At 63.2% G+C, this 25,786-nt stretch overlaps 5 protein-coding genes across 11 annotated transcripts; 1 reads left to right on the plus strand and 4 right to left on the minus strand.

Annotated features, from left to right (window-relative positions):
- Positions 1 to 1,847: 1,847 nt before the first annotated feature.
- Positions 1,848 to 6,295, minus strand: SYNGR3 (synaptogyrin 3). Its single transcript, XM_025416972.3, has 4 exons — positions 6,081 to 6,295; positions 3,735 to 3,972; positions 3,371 to 3,513; positions 1,848 to 3,296 (listed from the first exon to the last, which is right to left on the minus strand). Exons 1-4 carry the CDS (start codon positions 6,177 to 6,179, stop codon positions 3,087 to 3,089), a joined length of 690 nt encoding a protein of 229 aa, XP_025272757.1. The 5' UTR covers positions 6,180 to 6,295; the 3' UTR covers positions 1,848 to 3,086.
- Positions 6,296 to 8,798: 2,503 nt separating this feature from the next.
- GFER (growth factor, augmenter of liver regeneration) lies at positions 8,799 to 11,762 on the minus strand. 2 transcript variants are annotated; one of them, XM_025416973.3, is made up of 3 exons: positions 10,859 to 11,172; positions 10,511 to 10,707; positions 8,799 to 9,613 (listed from the first exon to the last, which is right to left on the minus strand). In XM_025416973.3, exons 1-3 carry the CDS (start codon positions 11,111 to 11,113, stop codon positions 9,451 to 9,453), a joined length of 615 nt encoding a protein of 204 aa, XP_025272758.1. In that variant the 5' UTR covers positions 11,114 to 11,172; the 3' UTR covers positions 8,799 to 9,450. The 2 variants fall into 2 exon arrangements, with proteins under 2 accessions (XP_025272758.1, XP_048967472.1); XM_049111515.1 differs by lacking the exon at positions 8,799 to 9,613 and having other exon boundaries at positions 10,505 to 10,707; positions 10,859 to 11,762.
- A 57-nt stretch (positions 11,763 to 11,819) lies between these two features.
- Positions 11,820 to 16,006, plus strand: NOXO1 (NADPH oxidase organizer 1). 2 transcript variants are annotated; one of them, XM_035717335.2, is made up of 10 exons: positions 11,820 to 12,358; positions 12,681 to 13,046; positions 13,671 to 13,924; positions 14,019 to 14,099; positions 14,271 to 14,346; positions 14,447 to 14,624; positions 14,774 to 14,955; positions 15,048 to 15,152; positions 15,415 to 15,532; positions 15,609 to 16,006. In XM_035717335.2, exons 1-10 carry the CDS (start codon positions 12,316 to 12,318, stop codon positions 15,985 to 15,987), a joined length of 1,782 nt encoding a protein of 593 aa, XP_035573228.1. In that variant the 5' UTR covers positions 11,820 to 12,315; the 3' UTR covers positions 15,988 to 16,006. The 2 variants fall into 2 exon arrangements, with proteins under 2 accessions (XP_035573228.1, XP_025272760.1); XM_025416975.3 differs by lacking the exon at positions 11,820 to 12,358 and having other exon boundaries at positions 12,922 to 13,400.
- Positions 16,007 to 16,098: 92 nt separating this feature from the next.
- Positions 16,099 to 22,073, minus strand: TBL3 (transducin beta like 3). Of its 5 annotated transcripts, none has more exons than XM_025416978.3 (22): positions 21,967 to 22,073; positions 20,767 to 20,818; positions 20,589 to 20,684; positions 20,460 to 20,507; positions 20,219 to 20,360; positions 20,041 to 20,125; positions 19,787 to 19,957; positions 19,626 to 19,701; positions 19,453 to 19,546; positions 19,187 to 19,368; positions 18,953 to 19,094; positions 18,797 to 18,855; positions 18,609 to 18,712; positions 17,965 to 18,112; positions 17,648 to 17,878; positions 17,487 to 17,557; positions 17,253 to 17,409; positions 17,120 to 17,178; positions 16,754 to 16,857; positions 16,591 to 16,662; positions 16,331 to 16,489; positions 16,099 to 16,250 (listed from the first exon to the last, which is right to left on the minus strand). In XM_025416978.3, the coding sequence occupies exons 1-22, from the start codon at positions 21,996 to 21,998 to the stop codon at positions 16,129 to 16,131; spliced, it is 2,406 nt and encodes an 801-aa protein (XP_025272763.1). In that variant the 5' UTR covers positions 21,999 to 22,073; the 3' UTR covers positions 16,099 to 16,128. The 5 variants fall into 5 exon arrangements, with proteins under 5 accessions (XP_025272763.1, XP_048967470.1, XP_048967471.1 ...); XM_049111513.1 differs by lacking the exon at positions 21,967 to 22,073 and adding an exon at positions 21,630 to 21,719; XM_049111514.1 differs by lacking the exon at positions 21,967 to 22,073 and adding an exon at positions 21,438 to 21,568.
- A 790-nt stretch (positions 22,074 to 22,863) lies between these two features.
- RNF151 (ring finger protein 151) lies at positions 22,864 to 25,061 on the minus strand. The gene is given in 5 exon segments (XM_025416983.3): positions 22,864 to 22,943; positions 22,945 to 23,399; positions 23,958 to 24,054; positions 24,365 to 24,510; positions 24,858 to 25,061. Coding segments are annotated over 5 exon segments (735 nt in total). The 5' UTR covers positions 24,861 to 25,061; the 3' UTR covers positions 22,864 to 22,909.
- Between the last annotated feature and the right edge of the window lie 725 nt (positions 25,062 to 25,786).

Below are 25,786 nucleotides of genomic sequence, written 5' to 3' on the forward strand. Positions count from 1 at the left end.
TTTGCACGTGAGGAAGGGGGACCCACGATGATGAGGGGCCAGGGGTACGTGGCGCTGCCTGCCTGTGCCTGGGACCGCGGCGGTGCTTGTGGGTGATGGTGGGTGATGGCCGGGCTCGGCCCAACCGCACACAAGAGCCTTCACCCTCCTCACCCTCCACTGGGCCGTGTAGAGCCACTTGCCTTCCCTGGGTCACCAGTGGCCCCTGCAGCTGTCCCTCTGCCTTTGCAGACCCGAGGACAGCCAGCCCCACAGAAGACTAATCGGGAGAATGGGGTATGTCCTTGACCACATTGAAAACGAGCTCTTCTTAACGAAGCAAGGACCACAGTCGCACAAGGCAGCACTGAAGCGGTGCCTGCTGTGTGCCAGCCCCGCTCGGGGCTGCCCGTGTGCCGGCCCGGCTCCTCTGTCCACCCCTGTGACTGGAACTACAGAAGAGGGGCCTGGGGCACACACAAGTTGGAACATTTCCCCAAGACAGCCCTGCCTGGATGTGGCAAAGCCAGCATTCCAGCCCCAGGGACGCTTCTCAGGCCACTTGCCCTCAGCCAGGATGTTATTAACTAGTTAGAAATCTTAGAAATGAGCAAATAACTGATCAAAACAAAAACAACCCAGTAGCTGGGTTCAGAAGCAAGCAAGACGAAGCTGGGGAAATCTCCAGAGGCTGAGTTAGCTGGTTGAGGAATGCGGCTCTGGAAGCTGCACGGAGCACATGCTGGGGTCCCAGAACAGAAGGTGGTGATGTGGGGAGAAATGACTGCGTTTCCGCGCAATGGAGAAAGAAAACTGAACACACACTGGGCACCCGGTGCGCCGTGTTGGAGGAGGGTGTGCCTCTTGATCACAGACTGGGTTGTGAATTCAAGCCCCACATTGAATGTGGAGATTACTTAAAAATGGTTGTTCGGGAACATCTGGGTGGCTCAGTGGTTGAGCACCTGCCTTTGGTTTAGAGTGTTATCCCGGGGTCTGGAATTGAGTCCCACATTGGGCTCCCTGCAGGAGCCTGCTTCTCTGTCTACCTGTGTTTTGCCTCTCTCTCTGTCTCTCATGAATAAATAAAATCTCAAACGGTTGTTCCAAAAAAGAAAAAAAACACTAACTAAGATAATTCTTTGAAAAGCCACATCTCGGGATCCCTGGGTGGCGCAGCGGTTTGGCGCCTGCCTTTGGCCCAGGGCGCGATCCTGGAGACCCGGGATCAAATCCCACATCGGGCTTCCGGTGCATGGAGCCTGCTTCTCCCTCTGCCTGTGTCTCTGCCTCTCTCTCTCTCACTGTGTGCCTATCATAAATAAATAAATTTAAAAAAAAAAATTTAAAAAAAAAAAAAAAAAAAAAAAAAAAAAAAAGAAAAGCCACATCTCGACAGAACACAACTCAGGAAAAAAAAAAAAAAACCTTAATACATTTTACCAAAGAGAAAAAGCAGATAGCCTATGGAGAAATACAAACAGTAATGGTCAATAGTACAGGATCCTAAAGGAGCATGCTGGAATCCTTTCAACGCTGTAAGCAATAGGACTTCACATTTATGTTCCCAATAAAACTATCCTTGAAGAATGTGGGATGAAGCTCAACCGGTGGACTGAGGAAGGAGCCGAGACATGTGCCGCAACAGGAAATAATCCTCCTGCTGTTCTCAACAGGAGAGACGGGCGTCTCCCCCAGCATTTCAGAGAGTCCACTCTGAGCTGTCCAGCAGCACAGCAGGGGGATGTGTGGTGGGGGCCTCAGGGACCCTCAGAAGAAAGGCATCAGCCCAGCCTCCACCTGCTGCCCCTTCCTGGGTTCTGGGCACCCACGGGGGCAGGAGTAGAAACGACTCTGCAAGCAGTGTCTGTGCCAGGTAAACTCACTAACAGTCTTTTATTGTAAAGAAGTTGCAGTTGAAACATGGGACACTGAAGATACACAATCACTGATTGCTCTTTCAGAAGAGGGAGAGAAAGATCCATATATACAAAAATTGTAAACATGTTCACTTAAATACTCACACAGAATTGGTCTATGCTACAATGTACAGGGTTGTCACCCAACTGCAACTCCACAGGGAGGCGCCTGTCTGCGAGAATGGAAGGTGGCAACCGCATTTGGTATTGACAGAATGTGAAAAGCCAGCTTCGAGCAATGCATGAGTAGTCAGCTATACAGAGGGACCCCAACCTCAGGCTGCGCCTTAAAACAGAGTGCAGGGCAGGGTGCTGAGGGGCTGGTCCAGGAAGCCAAGGGAAAAAGGGATTGCACAGATGGGCCAGTCCAGGGCATGGTGGGCATGTGCAACCTCAGGCCTCCTTCCTTGTGAGGGGCCTGTTTTGCCAGGCCCCCAGGTGTCCTAAGCCTCCCTTGGACAAGACCTTCTTGCTGGGGTGGGAGAGGGCCGGTGCCCAGGCCTGTATGCAGCCATGTTGTGCCTTCCTAGCCAAAAGTGCCCACACCCGGGCAGGCTCCTGGGCCTAGACAAGTCGGGACAGGAGCAGAGGCTACGGACAGCGGGGCTGCTTGCAGGGAACTATGAGGTGAAGCCCGAAGACCTGACCACAATCACAACATCAACGGGACCAGGCTACTCTAGTGAGCCTGTGACAGCAAACGCTTGGAGGCTCCGGACAGTGTGCACACAGCCCCACGGGGTGAACCGCCACAACACGAGCAGGGACAGTCACGGCCCCGGGGGACATGGGGTGGGAACAGTGCCCGTGCTCCCGGGGCCAGCCCCCGCCCTAGCTATGGAGGGCAGCGAGACCCCTAACCCCAGGGTGGACAGGTGAGCCACAGGCTAGCTGGCTCACCAGGGAAATGGCCCCCTCCCAGGCTGATCCACTAGGCTGGAGGACACATGTCCAGGGTTGCACATCCCGACCTAAGGCCTGGGGTCAGCGACTAAAGGGACAGGGGGAACGTGGGGTGGGGGGCACCCTAGGCACCCTGGGGGCTACCTTCTCTTGGCCCCAGACAGCCCTCAGTGGCCACCCTCTCTGTCCCTGGCGCTAGGCCAGGAGGACCTGAGGGGGGTCCCGGGAAACCCTGGACCCTGGCTTGGTGGCAGCCGTGGAACCCTGGTGGGGGCCTGCCGGCCACTAGTAGGCAGGCACCTGGTACCCCTTGGGGCTGGTGTCCAGAGTCTCGGTGAAGGGAGGGCTCTGGTAGGTCTCCGTCCCCTCCACGCCGCTGCCCACCGGGTAGCCGGGGTAGGCTTGACCCGCCCCGGTGCCCAGCTGCTCCGTGGCAAAGAGCGACATGTCCGTGCCCAGGCGGAACCGCTGTAGGGCCTTCACAGTGAGCGCCACCTGAGGGGGAGCCCGGGTCAGCCAGAACCGACCCCGCCCACCCCGCCCCGGCCCGGCCCCGCGGCCGCACTCACCCAGCTGAGGATGGAGAAGAAGCTGAAGGCGATGGCGGCCCGCGCCGCGTCTCCCGCCTGCAGCGTGCTGGGCCCGGGCGCCGTGCGCTGCCACTGGTTGGTGAGGAAGCAGAAGCCCACGAACCACAGGAAGGACCAGAGCCCTGCGGGCAGGCGGCGGGTCGGGGGAGCCCGCGCCGAGGCCCCGCCCCGGACCACGGCCCCGCGCAAGCCCCGCCCGCCGCCGGCCACGCCTCCACACGCGCAGCAAGCCCCGCCCCGCCCCGCCCCCCTCGCTCGGCAAAGCGCTGCCCCCGCGGAGCCCGGAAAGCCCGCCCACCGCCGGTCACGCCTCCACTCGCACGGCAAGCCCCGCCCCGCCCACCTGAGAAGCCCAGGTCCAGCAGCACCGCGCGGCGGCGGTCGCGGACGCTGCTGATCTGCTGGAAGCGCACGTCGAGCAGGAGGAAGGCGGCGCAGGCAAGGAAAGCCCCGAGGCCGAGCGCGACGCCGAAGCGGCAGGCGCCCGCGTTCCCGTTGAAGACGCAGCGCAGCTCGGGCCCGCTGTCGGTGTTCACGTAGCCCTCGTTGACGATGGGCCCAAAGACGGCGATGGAGAACACCTGCGGGCGGCGGGCGGCGCTCAGGGCCCCGCGGGGGTCTCCTTCCCGCTGTCACCCACCGCGGTGCTCATGCCCTCCAGCCGGTCTCCACGTTCCCGGCCGCGCGGGGCCCATCTGTGGTCGGGGGCTTCGGGCACCCCTCCCTCAGTCCCCCGCGCATTTAAAAATTATGGACCGCATGTCCTATGGAGTATCTACTATGCCCAGCACTATGCTTAAAACCTCTTCTTTACCCGCATTCCTCGTAGAATCCTCCCCACAAACCACAAGGGCTCACTGTGATCCCCTTTATGATGGGGAGGTGGGGCCCCAATTAGCGAAGTCATTTGGCTGATAAAAGACGGGGTTGACATTCAAACTGGGTCACTGGTCCTGTGCGGGGGGGGGGGGGGGGGGCGGGGGCCTCCAAAAGTAGGAACACGAGGCTTCACCTGGACCAGTGATTCTAGGCTCCAGCGGGTGGCGCTGTGGGAGGAGGGGCGGAGAAGAGGGGGCCAGAGCACAGGGGGAGCAGAGCCAGCGCAGTGGCACAGCTGTCTCCCAGGCCCGGCACCGAACCCACCCCTAGCACCTGGGAGCTGTGGGGCCCTGCTTCCTAACATGCCGAGTACAGTGCATGCAGTGTTGGGGCCAGGAAAATAATGCCCACCCAGCACCCAAGGGATAACAGCCCAAGTGACTGAGTGTCGCACCATAAGTGTTTGGGCTCAGAGGGTGATACTGTTGGGGCACCTGGGTGGCTCAGTCAGTTGAGGGCCTGACTCATGATTTCTATCAGGTCGTCATCCTGTGGGTCATGGGATCAAGCCCAGAGTAGGGCTCCGTGCTCAGCTCAGCAGGGAGTCTGCTCAAAATTTTCACTCTCCCTCTGCCCTCCCTGCTCTCTTTCTCCCTCTCTAATAAATTAATTAATTAATTAAAAAAAAAGAAAGGTGATACTGTTGACCTCCGGGGTTCAGTCAACTTCAGCATCCCCTTACCACAATGGGTGGAAGGCAGGTAAATGGTGCAACACAGTCATTTTACACTTTATTTATTTATTTAAAGTAGGCTCCGTGCCCAATGTGGGGCTTGAACTCATGACCCTGAGTCCCGTGCTTGAAAGACTGAGCCAACCAGGCGCTTCTGGACCACAATCATTTTAAACCAGATGCTGCTCCTTCAACTCTGGGCAGCCCCGTGTTTCTAAAAAAAGACCTCCAGTTTCAACTTCATTTCTCTCCTCTCCCTCTCCAGCTCCTTGAGATGGTGTCAGAGGGAAGCCCAGGTGCAGGGCATGGACATGTCCGCCCAGAGTGGTCCACAGGTCGGAGCGGAGCTGGCACCAGAACACAGGGTTCCTACTTCCTAATCGCGCCACCCTGGGCATCTCTCTCCTGAAGACCAGGGCGTAGGTCCCGCGGACACCAGGTGCCACTGGCTAAATAAAACCCAGACTCCGTCACCCACCTCCTCTCCTGCCTGGAGAGGGGGGAAGGAGGAGCTGGCCATCTGGCCTAGGGATGCCCCAGTCGTCTGGGCTGTCCCCAAATCTGGCCCTCCCGCACCTCCCCCAGGCAGCCCTCCCAGTGCAGAGCCCCTTCTTGCTGCCCCGCCCGGGGGATCCCAGAGCACCCCCAACCCCCAAACACACACAACTGCAACTGGAAGGCCTGGGAAAGGGCCAGCTCCCTTGGAAGGAGCCTGGAGGACGTGTGTGCGGGAGAAGACGGTGTAAGCGCCGCCCGCTCCCCTCGGCTCCCACGGCCCCTCCGCGTGCTGCGGCGCAGAGCTCGAGCCCACTCGCGTCCCCGCCCCTGTGTCCGCTTCCAGGTCGTGAGAACAGGAAAGACGGAGCGAGCGCAGAGGCAGGGGGCTGCGTCAGACCTCGGGGGACTGGAGGCGGGGGCGGCGGCCGGTGACCTCTCAAGGTCCCGGCGGGCGCCGTCGGCCCCCACCTCCGCAGGTGGGCGCGCCCTGCCCGGTGACGTCACCCCAACCTGCGGCCGGCGGGGGAGGGGCCGGCGGGGACCAGGATGGGGGCGAGGATGGGGGCGAGGGGCGAGGGGGGGCGAGGGGCGAGGGGCGGCGGGGACGAGGGGGGCGCGGCGGGGGCCGGGGCCACTCACCCAGGAGGCGACCCGCAGCAGGGTCTGGGGCCGCCGCGCGAAGCTCACTGGGTCCAGGGCGGCCCCCGCGCGGCCCGCGCCGAACGAGGCTCCCTCCATGGCCAGACCAGGAGGGACGCGCGCCCCCCGCGCCCTCTGTCTGTCTGTCCGTCCGGCCCCGCCCGAGGCCGCCGGGTGCTGCCGGAGCCGCCGCTGCCGCCGCCGCCGCCGCCGCTGCCGCCCGAGAGCGCGCGCCGACCGCGGCGGGGGCGCGCGGGGCGGGGCCGAGCCGGTGCCCCCCGCCCACTGGTCCGCGCGGCGCAGGGCCCGCCCCCCGCCCCTGCCCCCCCACCTGCTGGAGCCGGGCTGAGCCCGCGGCCCCGTCGCGCCCCGCCTGCACCGCCCCTCCCGGGCCCCTGCGCTCGGCCCCGCTGCAGCCCCGGGACCCCGACCGCCCGCCCCGCCCCTCTGCGCCGGGCTCTCCGCGGAGCGAACGGGTGACGGAGCCGCACCGCCACCCTCGGGGGACGGGAACCCGACTCCCTCGGACCGGAGAGCGGGTACTGGACCCTTCCCTGTGACCCCCCTCCGTGCCGCCGGCCTCTCCTGAAGAGGGTTCTAGCCTCCCTGACAGGGCGGGGAAGGCCTCTGCCCCCCCCCCCGCCCCCCAGGCCCTTGTCCCGGAGGCCAGAGCCCGCAGGCCAGCATGGGGGGGTAGGGACATCTCTGCCGCTTACTCTCGGTCATTCCAAGGGCGCTCACTCAGCCTTCACACTCCGGGGTCTCCCCAGCGGACTTGTTTCCGGCCCGTTTGCTTTGGGGCCAGGGGTGGGAAGAAGCTGGGGAGATGATGTGGCGTTTGGCCAAGCTGGGGCCCCACTGGGTCTGTTCTGCAGATCCCCCAGCCCAAGTTAGACAGGGTCCCTCCCTCGTGCTCCTTCCTGGCCAGCCTGGCAGGGTCCCGGATGACTGCTGTTTCTGTCCAGGGCATTGACAGAAAACTTTGCAATTGTTGGGAGTTTGCAGTGCCAGGCACTTCACCACCCCCCGTGGAAGGTAGGGATTGTTATTACCGGGTCTTCATTCCACGAATAGGCAGCTGGCCGAGTTCTTCCATCACACTGGGGAGTGAAGAGCTGGGACGGAAGGTGACGCCTGGTCCACCCCATGAACCTGTCTCAGGGCAGGTGTGGCCAGAGGTTCCACTCCCGAGGCCAGGACACTGCATCCAGGCTGTCACCCTCGTCTGTTGGAATAGCTCCAGCCTGTCCTCAGCAGCATCCACTGCCCCTTTAGTCCCAGGGGTAATTCTGACGCTCCCACACTCCTGGAAATGCTTCTGGAGGTCACCCTCTCTTCACGTCCCTATGTCACTGGCCCTTTCTCACTACCCTTTTGGGGTTCTCTCTTCTGGTCCAACCTGTGAGCTCCTGTAACCTCTAAACTTTGGAGGCCCCAGGGCATGATCCTGGGGCTTTTCTCCTTCCTCTTGGCGCACGCCCTTGGTCTGCGTGCTGACAGCTTGAGCCAAAACCTCATCTCAGACTACGGTCCCGCTTGATTTAGCCTGGATTGGGGGGGGCGGGGGTGAAACATCCAGGAAGCCAGAGTTAAGGGAAAGAGGGAAGTGAGGGAGGGCAGGAGGGAAAGCATATCCAGGCGGTGTTCCTGGGCCAACCACGGCTTCCCTAGAGAAGCTGGCTGATTCTCCCACTAGCAGGTGACTTGGGAGAGACCAGAAGAAGGCCACATGTTGGGCACAGTCCATCAAGAGAGGGTGGAGAGGAACAATTCTCTGCTGGCTGCTCCCTGCCTCCAATCTCTGCATCACTGTCCTCCCTGGGGAGGCCCTGCTGAAGTCAGAACCGATGCGGCACCAGTTGGGTGAAGGTGCCAAGGAACCGTCGATGGGGCATACGTACAGTTGCTAGGCCATTCTGGCTGGGAGCCCAGCCTGGGAACAGGTGTGGCTGAGCAGATCTGGGAAGGCCCAAAAGCTGGAGGCAGGTCAGCCCTATGCCCGCTCCACCTACAGCGTTCTCCAGGGGACGGAGAGCATCCTCCTGCCACTAGGGCCTGAATCCCACGGTCAACTCTGGCTCCTTTCTCTTGGCAGCTCTGCTCTGACCCACCCTGGGGCAAACTCCCCACTCAGCTGCCACAGGGTGCCTGCTCTCCCCCATTCCTGCCTCATCCTAGCTCAGGAGCCAGAGGAACCTGCCAGAAGTCATTTTTTTTTTTTTTTTAAGATTGTATTTATTCACGAGAGACACACAGAGAGAGGCAGAGACACAGGCAGAGGGAGAAGCAGGCTCCCTGAAAGGAGCCCGATGCGGGACTTGATCCCAGGACCCTGGGATCACGCCCTGGACCAAAGGGAGGCGCTCAACCACTGAGCCCCCCAGGCGTCCCTCCCGGAAGTCATCTTGCCATTCCTTGCCATTACTCCAAATCCTCCACGACTTTCCTGCCACAGAAGGTAGGTATTAAAACAAAGTCCTTGTGGGGCACTTGAAGACTATGTACCATCTGACCTCCCACTCACCCCTGACCCTCCTTAGCTCCAGCACTCGGCTTCCTTGCTGTTCCTGGGACTTCCCAGGTTGCCTCTGCACTTGGGACCTTGCCCTCCTCCTATGGAGCAGAACTTGGGACAAATGGAAGCCATTGCCTGGAGCAGCAAGGGCAAGCCCTGTCCACCACGGCAAGTTTGACACAAAACACACCGAAGCCACGCCCTTGGCCACTCCTCCATTATTTTATTTTGGTTTCAAGCTCTGAGATTGGTTCCACAAAGCCTCTTGACAGGCCTGGTACAGGTATGTGCTGGATGGGAGGCGGGCAGCAGCGTTGGTGGACTGTCAGAGAAGCAGCCTGCCTGTGCTTTCCTTGTAGACATTGAGCAGGGAGGAGAGCTCAACCCCCAGACCTCTTTTCTGAACTGCAAACAGCACACAGCCTGTAGAGTTACAGTCACTGCAGCCGGCCCTTGCTACACGGTCATGGCTGGGAGACAATGGTCTACCTCAAGGAGCAGGACAGGGAGCCCTAGCAGGCCTGTCACATTCCTGTGTAGGGAAGCGGGCACCAGGGTGTGGGGTGAGCAGGACACCACATCCCAAACGTAAGGCACAGCCTGGGCTGCTCCCTCTCGTTCACCTACAGCCGCACGGGGCCTTGGCTGAGGAAGGGCCGTCGAGGTGTCTGCAGCAGGCACCTCTGCTCTGACTACAAACCTAAGAGGAAAGGGCCCCATGAGCAGTCTCTGGGGACGATCCAACTGAGACACAACAGGCTCTGGCTCTGATGCACTTTAATGAGTGCCCCATCCCCCTCTGGCCAGGCTGCCCGCAGGCCCGGACTGCTGTTCCACAGCTCTGCCGGCCACTATCTAGTCACAGGAGCCATCCTTCCAGCCATCGCGCCAGCGCTCGTCCACTTGTGAGCAGTCGAAGTCCGGCTTGCCTAGTTTGCGGTTCACTTCATTGTGCAGGCGGCACAGCCACTGGGTCAAGCAGGCCCGAGTGCGCGTGTCCGGCTGGTTCCTGCATATCCTGTGTGAGGGAAGCATGTGACGATGGGGACAGGCAGTGGCCCCACTGCCCCTACCCCATCAGTTCCTTGCCTGCTGGATCCAGGGAGGAGAGCTTGGGTATTGCTGCCAGCTACACCCATGAGCCCTCTCATGCTCTGAGAGGTAGGCATGCCCGGAACAGGCCTGATCCTGCTCTGTCCACCACTGGCCCACTCCTAGGCCTGCTCAACCCCTTATCTATGGAGCTCAGTAAACCCAAGACATTAAGGCACTCGTCATGCAACTTTACAACCTCATGCAACTTTACAACCTCGTAACAATCAGGAAGCCTCACCCCAGCATCCCTGGCCCCGGGCAGTGTGTGAAAGGGGTGGCGCCAGCACAAAGGCATAACTGGAAACCAGACCTGTTGCTAGCACCTGGGGCCCTTGGGCCTCAGCCTAGCAAGAGACCTGTTCTAACTGCCCAGGTTCAAATGGCAAGGGCTGCCCCAGGCCCCGCATCCAGGCCAGAAACACCTGTGGGTGCCAAATAACAGCTCTTGCGCTCCCCAGTGAAGGAAAGGTGGCTGCTGGGAGCAAAAGCAGTGGGTTCTCAAGCCTTACATGCAGCAGTCCTGCTATAGAAGTCAGGCAAAGTGGACTCATCCACCTGCCCGTGCCCCTAGGAGTTCCAAGCAGGGACCTCTGTACGTGAAGCCCCACCAGGAGCCTTCTGGCTGCGACAGCAGCAGTGCCCAGCAGCAGCCCTCAGCAGCAGCCCCAGGCAGCTGGGCCTCTGAGGGGAAAGGAGACGGCTTAGCTGGCCCCTGCTCTGGGCAAGCCGCGGCCACCGCTGCCCCTTTATGACATCAGCAGGGGCCCCAGGCTCCAGGTGGGACAGCTCCGCCGCCGACAGGCAAGGTAGACACACTCACCTCTTCCGGATGTCTTCAGCACACTCCTCGCACGGGTAAAACTTGGAAAATAAATGTATGAACTGGGTCATGTCTCGCTGCTGTTCTGGGGTGGGCAGATCGGGGTAGTAGGCGGCCAGGGTGTGCAGGACAGCCCAGCTGTGGCGGCCCAGTTCCTCGCGATCCTCAGGACAATCCTCCCTGAACTTGCCGTCCCGCTGCGGGCGGAGGCCGACCAAGGGTCAGGGCAGGTCGTGTCCGGGGCCCGACGCCCACGCGGCTCCCCCGCCGCGCCCCGCCCCGCCCGGGCGCGACCCCGCGCGCGAACGGCTGAAAGGCTGCAGGCCGGGCTCCCCAGGGGCATCTGACCTTCTGCTGCGTCCGCATCCACGTCTTGAAGTCCACGCAGGCCCGGCAGGGCCGCCTCCGGGAAGGGTCCTCGGCGACCTGGGGCTCGGGGGTCGGCGCGGGGGCCGAGGCTGCGGCGGACGCATCTCTCCGCCCCGCGCCCCGGCCGCGCGCGTCCGTCACCAGGTCGTCCATCACCTCCGAGCGCGCGCCGCCGGGCAGGAAGGAGAAAAGGCTCCCGCCGCCGGAGCGGCTCCGCTCGCCGGGCGCCGCCATGTTGCCCGCGCAAGGCCTGCCGGGCCAGCTGGGCCTCCAGAGGGGCCTCCAAGTCGGCCTCCAGGCCAGCGCGCGCGCCGCCGCCAGGGCGCGGCCACAGGAGCCGGGCAAGGGCGCAGGCGCAGGCGCGGAGGCCGGGCTGGAGCTGGGAGCGGGGCCGGGGGCGGGGCCGGCTGCCGGCGGGGGGGCGGGGCCGGGTCCGGGGCTTGCGGAGCGCGCCGGAGAGGCGGCCGAGCCTGAGGCCGGGGTGCGGGTGGGCGCGGGCGCGGGGCTGGCGACCCGGGTCCTGGCCGGGCTCCCGGGCTTCGGTCCGCGTCCCGAGCCCGGCTTGCGTCGTCCGTGGCGGCGCTCCCGCTTCCTCCAGTAGAAGAGTAGCGTGTTGTGGAAGCCGCGCCGCGGCCGCGCCGTGGACTCCGGCTGCGGCCGGGGCGAAGTCCGTGTTGCGGCCCGGGACGCCCCCATCGCTCCGCTCCGACCGCCCCGCGTGCCCGCGGCCAGGCTCTGTGCCCTCGGCGGGGCGCGCCCTGCGGTCGGCAGACGGGCGCCTCGGCAACGCGGAGCGGCGCGGTGAGCGCACAGAGCGCGGCGCGCCGGGGCCTGGGTCCCCCGGGTCGGCCCGGGCAACGGGCGCCATGGCAACGGGCGCCGGGGCTGCGGGGCGGGGCGGGGCCTGCACAGCCGGCGGCGCGGGCCTGGGGCTCCCGGGGCTGCCTGGGGGCGCTGTCCACGTCCCCGTCGGGAGCGGCCTCAGCCTCCGCGCGCTCGTGCGTCACCTGCACCTGTCTGTGCGGCGTCTGCTCTGTTCCAAGTCCTGGCCCGGGCGCTGGGCAGGGCGGGGCCCGAGATCCGTCCCTGACCCCCGGCTCACTGTCCAGTGGTCAGCGGTGAGAGTCGGGGCGCCCGGGGGGCTCAGCGGTTGAGCACGTGCCTTTGGCTCAGGGCGTGACCCTGGAGACCCAGGACTGAGTCCCGCATCGGGCTCCCCGCAGGGAGCCTGGTTCTCCCTCAGCCTGTGTCTCTGCCTCTCTCTGTGTGTCTCATGAATGAATAAATAAAATAAAATCTTAAAAAAAGAAAAAAAAAAAGAAACAAGGGAGTCACAGTAACACGTCCACTGACAAGCTCTGGTGGGGACCACGAACAGGGAGTGGCTAATCCCGGAGGCCTCCTTGAGGAGTGACACTTAGGCAGAGGCCTGAAAGATGAGGACTCAGTGGAGGAAGGCCGTCAAGGCCAAGGCTGGAGGTGGGCATGGGCAGAAGCCAGTGGCACAGGACCTGGGGAAGGTGGTGGGAGGAGAGATCTAAAGGTGGGCGGGAGCACATGCAGGGCCTTGTCGCTGCCATGGGAGCTGGGAATTGAGCAGATTTCATAGGAGCTAGTGAGGAGCTCGGGCGGGGAAGGGGGAGGGCAGGTATCCACGGGCCAGGTGAGGCTGGGGGCCATGGAGAGGCACAGGAGGGAAAGGAGCCAGGGTTGCTGGGGGTGTGAACAGGGGCCGTCGGATGGGGCGGGGAGGGGGCCTTAGTGCCCTTCTAGAAGGCCCCAGTTTCTCTGTGTCTTCCAGGGGAGAAGTGTCTGCCCCCGCCTGCAGCCGGCCGGGCCAGCCCCTCAGCATGGCCCCACGAAGGTTGGGGAGAGCGTGACAGCTGGGCTAAAGGCACCCTGCAATTGAGGCCTCTGTCAGCAGGAGTTCATTGCTTGGGCCGTGAGCAGGGAAGGTTAGAGAGACGCTGGAGGGACAGATCCACAAAGGCCCTTTGTCCAGGCCAGGGTGACTTTCCGGGGAGTGACCTAGAGGCTAACCCCTCCCTGGACGACTTGGGGCAGGAGTCCCAACAAAGAGCCAGTGGCCCCAACAGCAGGAAGAGCCAACCGAGAGCAGGCTTGGGTGGAGCTCTGGAGGCCCTCCACTTCAGGAAGCAGCCCAGAGGTGGGGGCACCTAAGCACACCTGTGGGGACTGTAGGGTCTACCCCTGCTTCAGCCCTGTTAGTGGGGGAATGGTCACTCCTCGTCTCAGAGGCTGTGTTCGGGGTAAATTGTGGTAAATCATGAATTCAGGGGCAGCTCTCAAAACAGTCCTAGTCACCAATCCCCCCACACACACCACGCGCCAGTGACTGCAGACAGGGACCCTCCTGGTCCTGCCCCAGGTCTCCCCACCACACGGGAGAAGAGCCTGTGAGGTCCACTCTCCCCAACATATCCAGAAAAGCCTGAATTATCCATTTCATGTAAATTTCCTCCTCTGTGACTTGGGAACACTGAGAGACCTTTCCTCCAATGTGAGTATTAAGCCAAAGTACATAAAGCCTTCAGTACTGGGTCCTTGGCTCCCGATGACAAGGGCCGGCAGCCGCCCAGGTGAGTTGGGAGGCAGAGCGGAGGCACACCTTGGGGAGGCTCAACCTGTCTCACACAGGGCATGGGAGAGTCAGGCCAGGCTGCGGCACTTTGATGGCCCTTCCTTTTCCTCCTCCTCCCAGGGGCCAGACTCATGCCAGACAGAGTCAGCCCCTGCCCCCTCGCCTTGCCCTGTGTTCCTGTCCCTCTAGGCGGATCTGCTTTGGGCACAGTGAGGAAGCTGGGAGAGACCCAAGGGCAGGGCGGGGGAGCACCTGGGGAATTCCAGTCATCTTCCGGGAGCCTGGGAGCCCTCCCTCCTGGTGAGCTGCAAGCAGTGGGCCCCTTGGTCGCAGCTGGGCAGTTCCAGAAGCCCAGGACCGCGAGCTGTGAGGCGGCGATGGCAGGCTCCCGGCACCCGGTGTCCGTGCGCGCAGCGGCCCTGGTGCAGACAGGGCGGCTTCAGGTAGGATGGCGCGGGGTCCCTGCCAGCCCCAAGGAGGAGGGAGGGAACTCCTGGCCTGGCCCTTCCAAGGCGCCCCCAACCTTTCTCCCAACAGACGTTCGCCTTCTCCGTGTGCTGGTCGGACGGCAGCGACACCTTTGTGCGAAGGAGCTGGGCTGAGTTCAAGGAGCTCCACGTGAGTGAGCATGCGGCAAACCCTGTCCCCCGAGGCCCAGCACCGACCTTGCCTAGGCGGTGGCCTCGTGCCCGCAAGGATCCCTGCTCCTATGACCCCCATCCCCGCGAGGAACCCTCACCCTCCCGAGGGAACCGCTGGACTGAGGCGGATTCGCTGGTTCTTCCTTAGAAGACCCTCAAGGAGGCGTTCCCGGTGGAGGCGGGCCTGCTGCGCAGATCCGACCGCATTCTCCCCAAGCTCCCCGGTGAGGCCGCTGCGGGAGCCCGCGGGGACCCGGGAGGGGCAGGGGCGGCAGGGGCGCCAGCGGCCCGGGGACCCCCAGATTGAGCCCATCGTGCCCACAGACACATCGCTGTTGGTGCGCGGGGGGCGCACAGGCCGCGGCCTGGCGCGCCTGCGGCTGCTGGACACCTACACTCGGGCACTGCTGGCTGCAGCGGAGCAGCTGTCCTGGAGCGCGGTGCTCACAGGCTTCTTTGAGCCGCAACCCGTGGACCTGGAGCCGGTGCTACCACCTGGCAGGTACCCCACTCGCCCCCAGTCCCCTGCCCGGGAAAGCCCTTGGAGGCCAGGGGAGGGGCGAGGCTGGGAGGTGGCCGCCGGGGAAGGGTGGGACGCCCGGGCACTCTCACCCACCCCCCCTCCCCCACCTGCACCCACCCCCCTTCCAGTCTGGTGATCCTGCCCACTCCTGAAGAGCCCCACCGCCGCCCGCCACACAGCCCTGCCATCTGTAGCCTGGAGGCTCAGAGCCTGCGCTGCCTGCAGCCCTTCAGCACCCAGGACACGCAGGGTTGGCCTTTCCATGCAAGGGCCCAGGAGGTCATAGACGTGCTGCTGCGACACCCGTCAGGTGGGGCTGCACAGGACTGAGAGCTCGCCCATCTGCCCCCAGAGCCCGAGGGGCTTAGGGGGTCTCAACCTCTGCCCACCTCTTGCGCCTAGGCTGGTGGCTGGTGGCAAATGAAGAGCAGCAGATGGCGTGGTTTCCTGCTCCCTACCTAGAGGAAGCAGCCCCGGACCGAGAAGGGACGACCCTACGGAGTAGTGGTAGGAGACTGCCCGCGCCCCAAGCCAAGCGGGCACCACACCCCTGGGCAGTGCTTGGCGAAGCCGGGCCGTCGGAAACCCGAGCCAGCGCTCGACCTGGGGCTCCGTGGGTGCTGTGGCCCCCATAGTGAGGGGAGCCCCAGTGGATTGGTCTCCATCATCAGGGGAATCCCGGACGGTGTGACTCAATGAGAGGAGGGGATAGAGAGGTGGGGCCCTGGATTCTGAGGCCCTGCAGTGACTCCCAAATGCCCACTCCCAGGGTCCCAGTTCTGTGCTTCCCAAGCCTATGAGAGCAGCCACGCAGATGAGCTGTCAGTGCCTGCAGGGGCGCGGGTGAGCGTGCTGGAAACTTCGGATCGAGGCTGGTGGCTCTGCAGGTGAGCAGGTGGAGGAGCTTGGGCGCGGCTTAGGGGCGCCAGCCAAGCCCAGCTCTCATCGCAGGTTCTGTCACAGGTTTCGCGGCCGCTCTGGCCTCCTGCCCGCTGTGCTGCTGCAACCCGAGGGGCTGGGCGCACTCCTGAGTGGGCCAGGGCTCCACCGCGAGGCCAACAGCAAGGAGGATAGGGGTGGAGAGGCCCAGCGCACCCCTGAAGCCTGCCAGGCCACAACCCTTTCCCCCTCGGTGCCCGCCCGCCCCCCGCTGAGTGCCATTCGCAGCCGCTGCTGCTCAGTCACCCGCAGGGCCCTGGCCAGCAAGTACCCCCCGAGGGCAGGCCAGGAGCTCCAGCCCCCAGGGGCGACGGATGCCAGTGAGGCTGGGGGAGGAGTGTCGGAGGGTGACACCCTCTGGCCAGCAGGGCCAGAAAAGCACACACTCCCGCTTCCTGAGTAAAGCCCCTCTGACTGAGGCACACCCCGTGTCTGTGCTGAGAAGGCCAGGGCGCCAGTGTGGCGGGGCTGGGCGGGGGCGGGCCGGGGTGAAACAAAGCCAAGACACAAGGAATCAGGAGAGAAAAACATCTTTCTGCATGTTTCAGAGAGCTGAGGGAGCCACAGAGGGAGCTGTAGGAAGGGTGGGCAGCTTCATGTTGTGCCACAGGAAGTCCAGGAAGGTGGCTGCCTGCAGGGTCCGGCTGAGCCGCTGAAAATGCCGCTCTGCGGGAGGACACAGGGACGTCAGGGGCTCCACGGAGGCTGATGGTCATGCTCCCGCCCCCGGGGCCGAGCCCACATACCCGTGTAGGGCAGTAGAGCCTCCAGTGAGGCCTGCACGCCTGGGTACGCCAGGAGCTCTTCTGGGGCCTCGTGCCGCAGGAGCACCCCCAGCACAGCCTGCGCTTCGTGGCAGTGCCTGGAGTTGGTGTTCCAAGTGACACAGAAGCGCAGCAGGGCCTCTGGGGGGGCGGGGACGACACACGGTCAGACCTGCCTGGCGGTGGCCCTGCCCACCCCGCCCACCCCGGCTCACTGCCCAGCCTGCCCACTGGCCCCACACCTTTCTGATCTCGCCGCAGCCGCAACACCGTGGCTCCTAGCTTCTTGCATGCCTCAGGGTCCCTCCGGATGGCTGGGGGGTGGAGGGAGGCAGATGAGCCCCAGGGAAGGGCACAGCATGGACCTGAGACCGCCCCCCCGACAGAGCCCCAGGCAGCACTGACCCTGGATGACAGTCAGCACAGTGTGGGGCCGGTCCAGGGAGATGGCCAAGCCCAGGGCCCGCAGGTACCGTTTCTCATAGAGTAGGTTGTCTAGTTCCTGCTGCCTGGTGGGGGAGGAGCAGGGACAGGGTCACTGGGGGACGTGGCTGGTGGTGAAGCAGAGCCATCAGAGAGCTGGCTCAGGAGTCGGCAGCCCGGCACTAAGCGTCCACTGGCGGTGAGCTGTGTTCCTGCCCCCAGCCTCAGTTTCTCCACGCCATAAAACAGAGGTGATGCCTATGGAACCCGCTCCCAGGGTGTGACACGTGGGACATAGTAGGTACGTGGGTGGTGCTCCAGAGGCCTGGGTGGGGACCCCACACTTACTTGACCACCTCCTCCTCCCGCCTGGCCTGCTCTTCAGACTGCTCCTCCTCGGTCACATCCTGGGGTCAGGGTGAGGTCAGATGGGCACCCTGATGCAGCCCGCCCACTCCCCATACCCCCCACACCTCCACACCTTCCAGAGGATGACGCAGGAGTCACTAGCACCCGTGAGGGCACGATCGTCCAGCCGGCTACAGTGCAGCCCCCAGACCTTGTCCTCATGGGCGTCCAGAGTCTTCACACACTCGTTGTTTTTGATGGTCCAGAGCTTCACGAGACCATCCGAGCCGCTGGGTTTGGGAAGGGGAGGGGCTGAGTGCCGGGCCGGTCCTGTAGCTCATCCCGACCCCCGCCCTCAGCCACCCACCTGGACAGCAGCTGTGTACCGCGGCTCACAAAGACCACCTTCAACACAGAAGCATCATGTCCCTCGAATGTCTGCAGGATGGTGGAGGATGATGAGACAACACCGGGTGGTGGGCTGGGCCTGCAGGGGGAGGGGGAGGGGCGCGGGGCGGGGCAGCTTACCTTGAGACAGCTGAAGTCCTGCAGTGCCCAGAGCTTGATGGTGCCATCGGCGGAGGCTGTGGCCAGCACCTGGTCCATGGGGGAGAACTGGACACACCAGAGGCCGCGCCGGTGGCCTGAAAAGATGCCCAGCAGCTGGCAATGTGGCAAAGCCCAGAGCTTGGCTGTGCGGTCCTGTGAGCCTGTGGCCAGCAGCTTGTCGTTAGGGGCAACAGCCACGCTGTTGATGTCCTGGTGATGGGAGCAGGTGGCAGCTCAGATCCCCATCCCAGCAAGAGCCCTGCCACACCCCTGTCCTCTGTACCCTGTGCCATCACCTTGTCATGGCAGCGCTGCGTGGCCTGAGCTTGCAGGAGGATAGGACCGCTGTCTGGGGCTGTGCCCTTAGACAGCAGGGCTTCAGGGATGGGCCACAGCTTCACAGTACAGTCCTGGCTGCCCGTCACCAGAAAGGTCTCCTTTAGCCTGAGGCCAGATTTAGGGTAGGGGAGACACCTGCTGAGCCCCACCAGCCCTGTCTGCCAGGGCATCAGACCCCGCACCCGCAGCACAATGGTCCCAACCAGAGGGACTGTTCCAGAACACAACTTGTGTCACCCCCATGGACCTCTGGGGCCACTGGTCCACTCAAGCCTCCACCACCTGCCCTTGGCTCACCATACCTGGTGATGTGGTCATCAGAACCCCACCCTCTCCTCCCCAGCAGAGAATGTCTTTTCCTACTTCAGCTTTGTTCAGTGTCACTCTTCCTGCCCTTTCATTCCCCCAGCCCCAAGACCAGTTCTGAGAGTCTCCATCACCAACAGCAGCAGGGGGTATCCTGTGCCGGCTCTGGCACACATCCCTAGTCTACAGCTTCAAAGACCCAGGCTGAAGCCTCCCCTCCACACCTCCCTGAGTAACCCGACTAGCAGGGCCCGGGCCTCTGCAACACTGCGGACTCCAGCCCTTGACCCCCTACCTAGAACAGCAGATAGTGCCCACGCTGTGGGTGTGCCCGGAGCCCTGAGCCACACAGGCCACCCTGCCAGCTTTGTTCATCCTCCAGATACAGATGCTCTGATCCTGGGAATGAAAGGAGTAAGGGTGGAGACTGGGCTGGGTATCCCCACTGAGACCCATATCTCCCTGCCTCTCGAGATGCCTCACCTTGGCACAGCTGGCAAAGAGCCGCCCCTTCCTGAAAACATCCAAGGCCAGGACAATGTCTGGGAGGAAGCAGAGAGGAAACGGCTGTCAGTTATGGTGGAGGACGGCATTCCAGCCCAGGGCAGAGTGCTGCGGCCATCAGCTCAGTGCCCTCACCCGTGTGGCCGTGGAGAATCTGGCAGGTCATTGTCTGCAGCTCAAACACTTTCAGGCTGGGGCTGTTGGAGGCCACGACAATGTGGGAGTCCTCGGGTCCAAGAAACCGGACATCTAACACCTCCTCACTGTAGCCGGCAAACTGGGGGCAGGAGCAGGAGGGACACAAGCCAGAGCCTGCATGAGTGGAGAGCTGGACTCCCAGGCTTGGGGCCGAGCAGGGGCAGTGCTCACCTGTTTCTGCAGCTGCAGGGAGCGTGCCTCGTAGAGCAGCAGGTTGTGGTCGGTGGTGACGCTGAGGAGCAGGCCGGCAGACTGGGCCAGCGTGCAGTGAGTCAGCCCCTGCCTGGGGCCCGGCGGCTGCGGTTGTGCGTACACACACTGGCCAGAGGCTGCCTCCCACACACGCAGCAGGCCTGTGTGGGGACACGGGCTGCTGGGACTGAAGTCCATGGACCTCCCCCAGCTCCTGCTGCCCACCCTGGGCTGGACATACACACCTTGATCTCCGGCTGTCAGGAAGTGCAGGCCCTTAGACTTCACATCCAGTTTAGGCACCAGCTCCTCTGGCAACAGCACCGCGGCTTCCACACTCTGAGGATAAGCAAGTTGGAGGCAGCAGCCCCACTCTCTCCCTGCCCACTTGACTGGCCTGGCCCCCTGGCGTTCCTACCTCAAACACTGGCACAGTCCTCGTGGCCTGGTGGCTCTGCAGGTCCCAGATGACGCAGATCTTGTCGCGGCCCGAGCTGGGAGGGGAAAGAGCCACCTCAGTTCTCAGACTCAGCGGGAGCCCTCCCCTTCCTGCTTCGGCCTGGGTGGCTGGCCACTGACCTAAGCATGGTGTGGCCGTCAGCACTGAAGGTCAACGAGGTGACAGCACTGTAGTGGGCAGTCATCACGGCCAGGCAGGACTGGTCCTGTAGCGACCACATGCGGATGGTGGCATCTGCAGCAGAGGAAAAGAGCAGCAGACGGGCAGGGTCCGGGTGGAAGGTCACCAAGCTGCGGGCAGGGCGGGTGGGACAGGTAAGTTGTGCTGCCCTGGGCGTGACGCCCCGCCCACCCCCTGCCACCTTCTTACTCACTGTACGACACCCGGCGAGCCCCGAAAGTGGTGTGTCCCGTAGTGCCGCACGATGTCCCACACACGCACTGCCCCGTCACAGCCGCCTGGGGAATGTGTTTGCAGTGAAGTGGTTAGTGTTCCTGAACACCCCGACCATGTGCCCTCCACATGGCCCAGCCACCCACCCAGGGCCCTACCTGTGGCCAGCAAGGTGGAAGTGGGGTCAAAGGCCATGGTGGCCACAGGTGCCGTGTGTATTGCCTTCCACAGGCGGGTGATGCTGCCCTCTCGCCAGGCCCACTGAGCTAGAAGCAGCGCCCGGGTGGCTGTTACCAGCACCTGGAGAAGATGTAGTTCAGCTGGGAGGCTGGGAGCATGGTCACATGTCCTCAACGCCTCGATGTTTGGGTGCCCACCTCCCGTCCCTGCCCTGTCTACCTGGTCGTCAGGGCTGAGTTCAAAAGCAGTGATGTCCTCCTGGTCCTCCTGAAGGTGAGAGCAAACAGAGCACATAAGAACGGGCTGTCCCCCGCACCAGTCCCCTGCCCTGGCTCTCCCCACCCTCACCTGCTCCAGGCTCCGCAGCACGGCCCCGGAGGCCACGTCCAAGACGTTGACTTTTGTACCACAAACGCAGAAGACATGCTGCCCGGTCTGGTCCAGCTGATGACAGAAGGGTCTCAGCCAAGATAAGCTTCTGCAGCCCCTGCCCGCCCCACCCCTCTGCCCGTCCCTGGGCTGGTACCTGCACCTTCCCGCCTTTGTAGAAAGGCTCCATCTTGCGCTCGACAGCATAGCTAGAGAGAGAACAGGGGAGAGAGTGAGTCCCTCACTCCTCAGTCTCCGTGCCCAGCTCGGGGCTGGGTGCTCCCCCAGAGGTCAACTCCAAAGGCCCCTGCCCTTGAGGAGTTCCCAGGCAGCGCCGGGGATGCAGGAGATTGGAGATGGCTCTTCTCACTGTCATCTCCTCTCTCAGCAGCGCTGTGAGGCGGGTATTGGTCCCCACGACGCAGAGGACGCCCGGCTGCAGAGGGGACCCACAGCAGGTCCTAAGGCAGGGCAACAGCGCGGTCATCCCGGGTTCCCCAGCGGATAGGCCAGCCTCGGGGGCCCCCTGCTGGCGGTGGGAGGCCAGCTCCGGGTACAGGCCCAGAGCACCACCCGCCCTCGGCAGCTTCCTTCTCAGGTGCAGCCTGCCGCCTCCGCACCCTAGCTCGTTCCTCCCTCTTCCCAAGCCGCCGTCATTCCTGCAGTCTCCAGCTGGCCCCGGCCCTGCCCTCTCGGCTGGTCCAGGCCACCGCACTTCCATCTGGACAGCTGGTCCAGCCTCGCCACCAGTTTGCACCCCTGCCTGCTTTAAGCCCCTCCCCTCCCCTGCCCTTCGCTCCGGTTTCCAAGCCCCTGGCTTGCACGAGCCTCCGCTGACGTGCGGCGTCACATGGCTGCTGCCCGCTAGGGGCTCGGCCTCTCTTCCCGGACCTCCCTGGTGCCGGCCTGACCCCACCGGGGACGCTCCCAGCAGCGGACCCCGGTGACGCCGCATAGACGCGCTCTGCGCCCGGGGCTTCCCCGCCGGCACTGACGGAAACGACGCGCTCGCTCGCTCACTCCAGCCGACCGCGCTCCATTCCGGCCCGGGACCGCCCGGCAGCCGTGCGCGCCGCAGGAGCGGCCCAGCCCGGGCCGCCTGCCCCGACGGGCTCTCCTCCCGGCACCGGCGGCCGGGGCGCCCCGCCGCGGTCCTGCACCGGCTCCGCTGCCGCTCAGCCCGCCCCTTGCTCCTCCGGAACTTTACATCCACGCCTCCCGAACCGGCTCCTAACGTGGGAACAACGCAGCCACCCGACTTCCGCGCGTCTCCGCGGACCGAACGGACGCCCGCTGCCGGGCCCCTCGGGCTGCCAACCCCGCCGCCTCCCCGGGCGGCGCCCACGCCGCAGCTCACTTGGCCTTGAAGCGGCCCACGGGCTCCGCCATGACGCCGCCGCCGCCGCCGCCTCGTGAGCGCACCGGCGCGCCGCTCCCCACTGCCGGCGCGCTGCGGTGACGTCACCACCCACGGCTCCTGTGACGCCATCAGCGCCGCGCGCGCCGCCATCTTGGCTGTGGGCGGTAGCTGCTGAGCCGGGGAGCGAAGCTGGCAGAGATGCCGCTGGCCGGGAGGGACGGGGGCGGGGCGGCGTGGAGGCGGCTGGGGCTGAGGCGGCGGCGGCCTGCGGGTCACGGGGCTGGCCCGCTGTTTGCCTTTTAGTGGAAATTGTAAAAAGGAGTCGTGGGAAATGTTTACTAAGGTCATCCGGGGACTCTTGCCCCTCGGCATTCTGGGATTTGGGGACGGCGGGTGCTCAGGGTCCCGTGTGGGATGCACCGCCGGTAAATGACTAGGCCCAGTCACTTCAGAGGCCCTCGGCATTGATTGATCACATGCTCTGTGCAAAGCACTGTTCTAGGTGTCTGGGAGGTACGAGGGAGGAGAGCAGGTGCTCGGGGCGGGAAGGCGGTCCAGGAGCGATAGGAGGCGCAGTGGTTAGTGCTGGGAGACGCGGACGGATGGGGCGGTGGCGAGGACAGGGGGCACCTGAGTGAGGGAGGTGGGGCCCCCGTGGCCGCAGGGAGCAGGAGGTCGGGATACTGGGAAGCCCCTGGGAGGCTCGCTGAGCTCAGGGCTCGGCCGTGAGACTGGCTGGGAGGTTGGTAGAGCGGTAGGAGCGTCGGGGAAATCCTCTGCGGGGAAGAGGCATCTGAGGCCAACGGAGAGCAAGGAGAGCCTTCCAGGCCGGAAAGGCCAGTGCCCCGCGTGGGGAAGGCGGTGCTGCCTGGAAGGGGGCGGCCGGCAAGCACATGGTGGCAGGGCGGCCCAGGCCTGGGCTCTGCGTTTATTCACCCTTCTATTTACAAGGTCCCTTGGCCCTGGGCCCCCCACATCTCGGCCCCCATGCTGCCTTCTGGGGTGGCCTCGGCCTCCCCTTGCGGGGCGCCCACGAGCATCACGTCCTCCTCCTCCAGGAAGCCTCCGAGCTGGGCCAGCTGTCTGCGGACGAGATTGGCCGTGCGGTGCACTTCGCGCATGCGCCGCAGCAGGCCCAGCACCAGGGTCCGGCTGCGCTCCTGCCGCTGGCTCCAGGCCTCGCGCAGCTCGCGGTAGCAGTTGTGGCGCGCACGCTCCACCGGCCCCAGGGTGGCCCCGCAGCCCAGCGGGCAGCGCTCCTGGGCCCCGTGTGGGCAGTGCTGCCGATGCTCGGCCAGGGCCCCACGCGGCACCCGTGCTGTGCAGCCCTCGTGGGGGCAGGCCATCAGCTCGAACGGGCATGAGTCCTGGTGCCCCCTTCGATGGGCCAGGGGGCACGTCACCGAGCAGCCAGCTTCCGCGTTCTTGCACTGGGGGTAGGGGAGAGCACCACGTGAGCCCAACCAGGCCGGACATAGCAGCCTACCTTACATAGAATCCCCCGTGGTGTTCCTGATCTGAGAGCCTGCCAAGGCCTAGGCATCAGTGATGTGGACGGTAAAGAGTTGGACAATTGTTTGGAGGTGGGGAGACTCTAGACCCCTGAGAGCGGGGGCACAGGGCTGGCCTGCTCTCGCAGTTCTAGTGACATGCTTTTGTTTTGTTTTTCCCCTAATCTTCATCTATTAGGGGACTATAGTGATGGCCAGCACAGCTGACATTCCATCCTCTAAAAATCTTGTATAATCCCCATTTTACAACTGCGGCCCCAGGGGCTCAGGTTAAATAATTTGCCCAAAGTCACACAGCAAAGAAGTGGTAGAGAGGGGACTCAAACTCAGGCAGGACTGATGACCTCAGGGCTGCAGTCTGTCGCTGGAGCAGAAACCCTCAATTCTGAGGATAGGATGCTCCTTACCCTCTCTCCTGGCTCTGTCCCTCCCCTGGCAGGAGCAAGAAGGGTGCTCGGAGTAAGGGCTTCAAGCTACCTTGACTTCCAGGCGGCCAATGGTCCTCCGGAGTTTATTTACATGGACCATCTTTTTCCGTTTCACTTCTTTCCTGCAGCACGGACAGGTCTTCTGTCTAGGAGGCAGGAGCAGGGGGGAGTGTTGGCAGCTGGTAGGGACCAAGTAGCAGCAACACGCCTTCCCAGTGGTCCCTTCTCTCAGGCCCAGATAGGCCTGAGGACTTCATGGGGATATCAGCTCTGAAGCTGGGGCCACGGGCTGTAAATACCACTCGGTGCGGGGACACACAGATTTTAGGGTCCTAGATTTGGCAGCTCTTAAGGCCATTATGACCTAATGCTTGGCGGACCTTCCTCTCTGTTCTGGGCTGCAAGAATGGCCACAGCCCTGCCCGTCCTCCCAGCCACTTGAGTGCCCACTAGCACCTGGCTAGCCACCGGAGGATGCATTTCTTGCAGAAGATGTGGCTGCATGGCAACCTCACTGGTCTCTTGAGAACTCCGTGGCACACGGAACATAGGAAGTTGCAGTCAGGAGGGCTGGCGAAGAGGTTGAGATCATATCCGCCACTCTGCAAAGGCCAGGCCAAAATCAGGGCCTGGCGGACCAGTATCCACCCGCATACCCAGAGGGAAACCCAGGATGGGGAGGTTGGCCATGTGAGAGCCCCAAGTGGAATGCTGGGTCAGGACCCACTATGAAGGGACAGCTGTGAGGGTCAGGGCCCTCCATGACTACCAATCCCCAGCAGGGGAAGCCAATTTTGGCCTAACTCCAGGTCAGAGCTCTTGGAAAGGTGGGTTTCCTTTGTCTGTTTGGGACCCTGTAATCCACTGTTCACCCTTTCTCAGAGTGCAGAGTGGGGTCAGTTCTGGGCAGGTCTTAAACAAGGAACACATTTAAAGGCCAGAGGCTCACCATGATCTATGTCTGGATGGCAGCTCCACTGACCCCCAGGGCTCAGGAGCCTCTATTTCACAGCAGGAGCAGCCCGACATCACAGTGGCATTGTCCAATCATGGCCCTGGCCCAGGGCTTACTGGGATCCTATAGCATCTGGCCCTTGCTCATAGTTGAGGGATAGGTGGTCTGGACCTGGGCAGGTCCCTGAAGCCTGTCTCAGCAGTGGGGACACCTGATCCCCAGGCAGCACAAGGCCGAAAAACCAAACTTCTGGTGGCTGTTTCCCCAAAGCTGAGGCCCTGGCAGAATGTGGGAATCCTTCCTTCTCCCTCCTCAAATAATGCTGCCCAAGCATTATCTCTAAGAGCCCTGGGACTTTTGACATAGACCCACCATCAGGTCTCTCAGGATCTAAAACTCGAACTGGCTCCAGAGTACCGATCAGGAGGGAAGGGAGGACCAGATTCCCACGCAACCTGTGGTACCACGATAGTAGTGGTGGTGTGTGGGAAAGCCTTCCAGAACAGGTAGGCCCTGCCCATCTGGGGACATCAGCTGCAACCTGAGAAGCCAGCACGGTTCCACACCTGAGGCACATAACCAGAACCGGAGGTTCAGTAGCAAGAGCAGGGCGCTCACCATATCCTGAAGACCCCACCTCCCTCCTGAGAGCAACGGCCTGGGTGGGGGTGGGAGGTGGGTGGGGGTGTGGGATGAAAACCTTTGAGCCGGCAATCTTACACTCTCACGCTTGTATTAATTTTGAAAATAAAAGTTATTTCACTGGCAAAAACAGGTTTATTTGGGAATAACACAATTGCAATTCAGGACATGCAAGCCATGGCAAAACCGTAAGCAAGCCCAGCAAACAAAGGAAAGAAATTTTATTTCGCGGAGAAAGTCGGGAGGGATTTTTCTGAGCGAGAGTTCAGGGTGAGGGCGGC

Source organism: Canis lupus, chromosome 6 (assembly GCF_003254725.2).
Source record: "Canis lupus dingo isolate Sandy chromosome 6, ASM325472v2, whole genome shotgun sequence".
In the NCBI taxonomy this organism is placed as follows: domain Eukaryota; kingdom Metazoa; phylum Chordata; class Mammalia; order Carnivora; family Canidae; genus Canis; species Canis lupus.